The 6,000-nt window shown below is 32.6% G+C and overlaps 1 protein-coding gene across 1 annotated transcript in view; it reads left to right on the top strand.

Annotated features, from left to right (window-relative positions):
* Positions 1-5,280, top strand: part of LECT2 (leukocyte cell derived chemotaxin 2) — a 28,313-nt gene extending 23,033 nt beyond the window's left edge. Inside the window, 4 exon segments of the mRNA XM_074290871.1 lie at positions 567-663; positions 2,412-2,467; positions 2,470-2,556; positions 4,970-5,280. Coding sequence (XP_074146972.1) covers positions 567-663; positions 2,412-2,467; positions 2,470-2,556; positions 4,970-5,136 — 407 coding nt within the window. The 3' untranslated portion in view covers positions 5,137-5,280.
* Positions 5,281-6,000: the final 720 nt, after the last annotated feature.

The following is a 6,000-nucleotide window of genomic DNA, read 5'->3' on the forward strand; positions in this document are numbered from 1 at the left end:
TTGTAAAACTTATCAATAGATATGTGCTCCCCATATTGCAATATTTTATAATTTTTATATCGCTTTTGTTAACAGAATATTACTACATCCTGAGGTAGCTTGATTTCCACCCTTTGTTTGCTTTGCTGTTGAAATTTTTTTGCTTATCCAGGACATTCCCTTTATCTCAATTCAAACTTTGCATATTCACATCCATTTATCTTAAGATATAATAGCAAAGTAATGTTTTAAAGCTAGCCTAATATTTTAGAATTATTATTCTCATTATGGATATTTTTATTGAATAGCATTTTTTGAAAGATACTTGTATATTGCAATTAAAATTAAATTGATTATAATGTCACAGTACTGTTAAAAATTCTTAACAAAAATACTAACAAATCAACAATCTGCCATTAAATAGTAGAAAATTTTGTGTCATAGAAAATTTTAAATTTTAATCATAATCAGGGCATAACTAGGTAAATAAATAACTAATCAGGGTTACAATTTTAAGAATTTTGTATCCTAGGTAAAGAAAAATAACATTAATTTTGCCTTTTTTTTTTTTTTTTTTTTTTTTTTAGTATTGTCAGGACCATGGGCTACGATATGCGCTGGAAAAAATAAAAATACTATCAGAGACCATGATGATTTTGGCTCTGGAAAGTATGGTGCTTCTAGGTATGGTCAGTTTAACTTATGCTAAGAGTTTCAAGTCCAAGCTTGCTCCTCATGTTGTCCTCCATCTTCCTCCAGACTGTCTTATTTATCCTGTTGTGGCAAAGTAATGGGATAATAAGAGAGTTAGCATAGTGTAGTGGGGAGTTGTCCTTACAGTCAGAAAAACCTCTCACATACACAGTCTGACCTAAATTTCTAATACTGTACAATGCAAAAGTTTCCCAGTACTTATGAAGTTACAGACTGTGAATAAACAAAACTCTAAGACTTAAATATAATCAGTTAAATTATTTTTCCTGAGATATATTGCAAGAAACAATTCACAGATGGATTCCAAAATATCCAACTGGCCAGGTAAAAGGGGGAAGAAAGATGGAGAAGATAGTGCAGAGAAATGTTTGAGTTGAAACTTGTTTATCATGCATTTGTCTTTTTTAGTGCATAGTAGAATATTGTAGGCTATAGCACCAGTGATAAATGATGCCCCTATATCAGAATTGTTTACTCCTGGGGATAAATAATTTGTGGGTTTTTTCCAGGGTAAAATATTTGGTATGATAATTTTCTCTACTGAGGCAGATGAACATTTCTCTGACTCAGAGGCCAAGTTACCGAGAAGCTGCCTAGGACACACACAGGTTAATTAGTTTATTCAGAGTCACAATGATAGTAAAATTAAGTTTTAATAACTTCATAACTTTCTATTATGGGCATGAAAAATGTAAGATGAACAGCTTGGAAACCTTAGTTCTGCTTCATGAAGCTTTTCAAGAAATTCCTCATGGTTAGTGTTTTCCATCTAATCACTTGATGGTTATTTGATAATGATACTAAATTTATTATGGATCTGTTTTATAACTATCTTATATTTACTTATGGATGTTATATCCCTCCTATTCCCTACTAGAATGTAAGCTTTAGAAAATAAGAACTCCCTCATATTTATCTACAATACAATAAAATTTCATTTACATGGTGACCTCACATTATGAATCAAATTTAAAAATCAGAAAGTAAGCAAAAAAAAAAAAAACAAAGCCTTCAAATAATCAAAATAAAAGAAACAAAATGTTATCACTGAGATTCATCTGCTTTATTCTTAATCTAGTTCTTTAGCTCTTTCTTTGAATTTTATTTATTCCTTACACAAAATTTTAATGGTTTCTGAATTGGTTTTCCAATTATTGGTATTCCAGTTAATTAAAAACATTATAATTTTTCCACAGTTGCTCCACAAAAGAAATTTCAGTTCACACTTTGAATTCCTCTGCTTGTGGTCAACACACTTAACTATATCCCCTAGAGATATGTCATTTTCCCTCCCTCCTTTTCCATCTCAATAGTGTGTAAAAATCTCAAGGGAAAACTCTAACAGAAAAGGAAAATAGAACTCCCAATTTCCAGAAAATATATGTCCACACACATTTCCCATTAAACTGAAGTCTCAATGATCCACTGTCACCAAAACCTTTATAATCCCTGAGAGATCTTAGGAGATAATATTTCTAGATAGACACCCACACACCCACACATATTCACATTAGTCTTTACCCTTCTTCTATATAGTAGCTATCACCAATTACAAAGTAGTCTCAGATTATTAGGAAAGAGGAAGAAGATCCAGGATGTAAAGTCAGAAGAACAGTATCTTCTCTTGAGATAAGCTGGTCAATTGGCTAAATAATGATAGTCTGAGTTTTCATTGGTGTCATTGAACCATTAACCATGTCTTCTTTTCTCTATTCTAGAGGTGCAAGGAAACACAAAGGGGTGGATGTGGAGTGCACAGATGGATCAGATGTGTATGCCCTTTTGATGGAGTAATTGTGAGGCAGGCAAAACCTTATAAAAAAGATAAGGCTATTAATGATGGTGTTGAGATAAGAGGAGGAGGTAAGTAAACTATAGGTATTGTGCCAAAATATAGAGATGAGTTGAGAAATATTAATTTTTAATCTGAGAATTTATTAAGTCAACTTGACCATACAAGGATTAGCATCTTTGATCCTGAACAAAAAGACATAGGGATTTTTATAGGGGTTGACAGAGATCAGAAAACAAATTAGTCTGCTTCCTTATCTGACATTTTTGCAACTGATATATTTATCAAAGAAAAGGGCTGGGAGATGGCAGTCTTGTATAAGATTTCCATTGCTTTTCTTATGCAGGAGGATTCTGACCGAGAAGGAGACTAGCGTCTTTTTAGGAGTGCAAAAAGGTTTAGGGCTTTTTCAAAGCCAGTTTCCCAAATCCAGTTTTTTTTTTTTTTTTTTTTTTTTTTTTTTTTTGAGGGGGGAAGTTGGGGCTATGGTTCTAACATAGCAAAGACCTTGAATATTATTTTCCTTTAGGTATTTATGAATATTCCTGGAAGAAAATATAAATTTGCTTTGTTTTCCTCTAATAGACAAAACTAGCATCAAAGAGCATAAATTAAAGAATGGCAGGTTTTAATTCCATAAAAAGAAATTCACTAATATTGACCCAAAATAGAGTTCCTCTTCACCAGAAGTCTTTTAATAGAGGCTGCCTGGTATTAGAATCTATGATTATATTTATTTCATGCAGGTTGTTAAGTTTAGAAAATTGTACCAAGCAGTCAATTAATTACTTGCAAAGATAGAATACTGATAGCTGTGCTACCCTACACCTCTCATCATCCTCTCTAATTACTATTAATAATATTTAACAAATTTCCTTTTATGTTGGACCTTTTTCTTTCCTTTAATGATGTTGTGCTCACTGAAACTGAACTTCCTTCTGCAGACACCACACCTCTCATCATCCTCTCTAATCAGTACTGTTTATTACACTCTAGTCTATGTTGCCCCTTCTCCACTTCTCATCCCACAATAATTACAATATTGTGGAAGAAAATAACCATGACTGAAGATTTGTGAAAAATGCAATGAGCAATCACTTTTACAAAATATTAAAAATGAATCATTAACTAGGTACCAGAAGGTGACATACTTCTTGTTCCTTACTACTACTTTCAAACCTTCCTTTTGCACCATCACTTAATAACCACCTTTTTCCTTCAAAATTCCCTCCATTGTATCTAGAGCTTTGATTTCATGTCTTCTATGAATTTACCTCTTCAATTATCTCCCTTTCATCTTTTGAAGATTTTTAATTATGAATTTACAATTATAAATAAATAGAAACTATTTTTTCTTATTGCCTTTTGGAGTTCCATTTGCCCCATTTTCCCAGTATTTTCAGGGAATCTATTACTTAGAGGACAGTTTTCCACCTTGTGTTCTAAGTTATTTAGAACTTTTTTCTAAAAAAAGTTCTACTTTCCCCCACTTTTTTCTCTACTAATCTTGTTTCACTTTAATCTTTTGCTTAATAACCCTTCTTGGAGCTCCTGTTTATTCAGGCATTTCCCCTGAGACATTCCTTATACTTTTTGCACAATTGTTTTCTTGTGTGTTTATATCTTAGTTTTCTCTTGATGTATAATATTTCTTCATAATATTCAATGTATTCTTTTGTTTATTACTATTTCTAAACTTAGTAACTGATCCATGACTTTGTGCTTTGGCCAGACTTTGATCCCTCTCATACTCTTGGATATATTGATAAGGCCATGTTTGGTCCTATTTCCCCTGAAATATAGATACTATTAGAGTTCTGGTTCTATTAATGAGAATTAGATTCCACTCTAGGAATCCCTGACTTCTGAATTCATATTCCAATAGCTTACTAGATGTTCACTAACCAATCTTGTAAAAAAATAGTCCTAAAAATATTTTTAGGAGCCTAAAGCAAGCTCATTTGCTTATAATTTGTATTATTAGACTTTTTTCTTTTTTGAAAGTCATAGCAACATTTGCCCTTATTTAATCTTATGGCACTTCTCCCATTTTCCATTAGCTTTCAGAAATTCCCCTCCATAAGGTCATGGGACAGTCATAGTGTAATTATAATCAGCCCAGTCTCCTCTACTATTCTCTGAATATGTACAACTACCATAAGCACAATAAAAAATAACATTCAGAACGATGATACTGATGCATTCCAATTTCAGTGTATTATTTTCCTTGGTAGCCAAATACACACTAATTCATTTTAAAAAGTCTTAAGAACAAAGTTTCAAACTAACAGAGTTTTTTGGTTTAACCTCAAATAATCAGATAAAGTAATTCTTTAATTAAACAGATATCTTCTTCCTAAACATTCCATTGAAAGGAGATTCAGATAAATCCAAAAGACTCCTTAATTTCAATTTAGGAACAGAACTCAGATGAGCGATAATAGAAAGAATGAATAATTTTATATTTGTCCCTTTTTTTTTTAGCTAATTGTGTAAAAATATTCTACGTTCACCCCAAGAAATATAAGGGTTCTATCAAGAAAGGAGAGAAACTTGGAATTCTGTTGCCCATGCAACAAGTTTATCGTGGAATAAAATCTCATGTACATATCCAGAATTGTGACCTCAGTGATCCTACTTCATATCTGTGAATGAAAAGATGACTTGCACTTTCAGTTTTTAAAAATGACCTTAAAATTGTAATCTGACCATGATTTTAGTGTTTTTAAATCTACAAATTATATTTCTGATGTTTACTTTTTCAATGGATTTCTGAAATAAAGACAATGCAATTATTTGGGTGTGAATATTTATTGACTTCACCAGAGTTTTCATCAGGACATTCTTTTTTAAAAGTACTAGATATTTCTCAATCCCATCCCATTCCTCACAAACAATGACCACATATATTGTTATACCTTTCCCCTTCCCAATGTACTTATTAAAAGGAGAAAAGATTAAAAATCCTTTAGATAAAATTCTCAGATTGTAATAATTTTTTATTAATAGAAAGAAACAAAAGAAAAACTGTTAAGTCCGGGTTAGCTCCCTGGAGACCTCAGGATCAGCCAGAGTCAGGGTAAGTAAAAGTCTTTGGTCTTTAGGGGGAGAAATGAAAGAAGCAGGCAAACTGTCAGGAGTTTTGCCAAAGTTTTCTTCTTGATTCTGGAGTCCAGAATCTCCACCTTTCTCTTCTTTGTCCTGCCAGCAAGTGAGTCTGGCTTTTCTCTCCCCACCCTCTAATCCTTCTGTATACACCAAACATTGAGCCAGCAGCAGACAGTGGTAAGGGCCATTTTCCCAAATATATGCTAATAAAGTCATTTTCAAATAGGTAATTAGCCTTAAGTGCTTGGTTGTCTGATTCAAGCACACCTTTTAGTTTAAGCCCTTTACATCTCCCATTTCTTTTGTTTTAGAACACAGGTGGTCACGCCATCCCCGACTTCTCAGGAAGAGAGATGAAAAACACAAAGGGAAATGGGGAGTCAAGCCAGATATTGTTAGCAGATTTC

The sequence above is a fragment of the Sminthopsis crassicaudata genome, chromosome 2 (assembly GCF_048593235.1).
Source record: "Sminthopsis crassicaudata isolate SCR6 chromosome 2, ASM4859323v1, whole genome shotgun sequence".
NCBI lineage: Eukaryota > Metazoa > Chordata > Mammalia > Dasyuromorphia > Dasyuridae > Sminthopsis > Sminthopsis crassicaudata.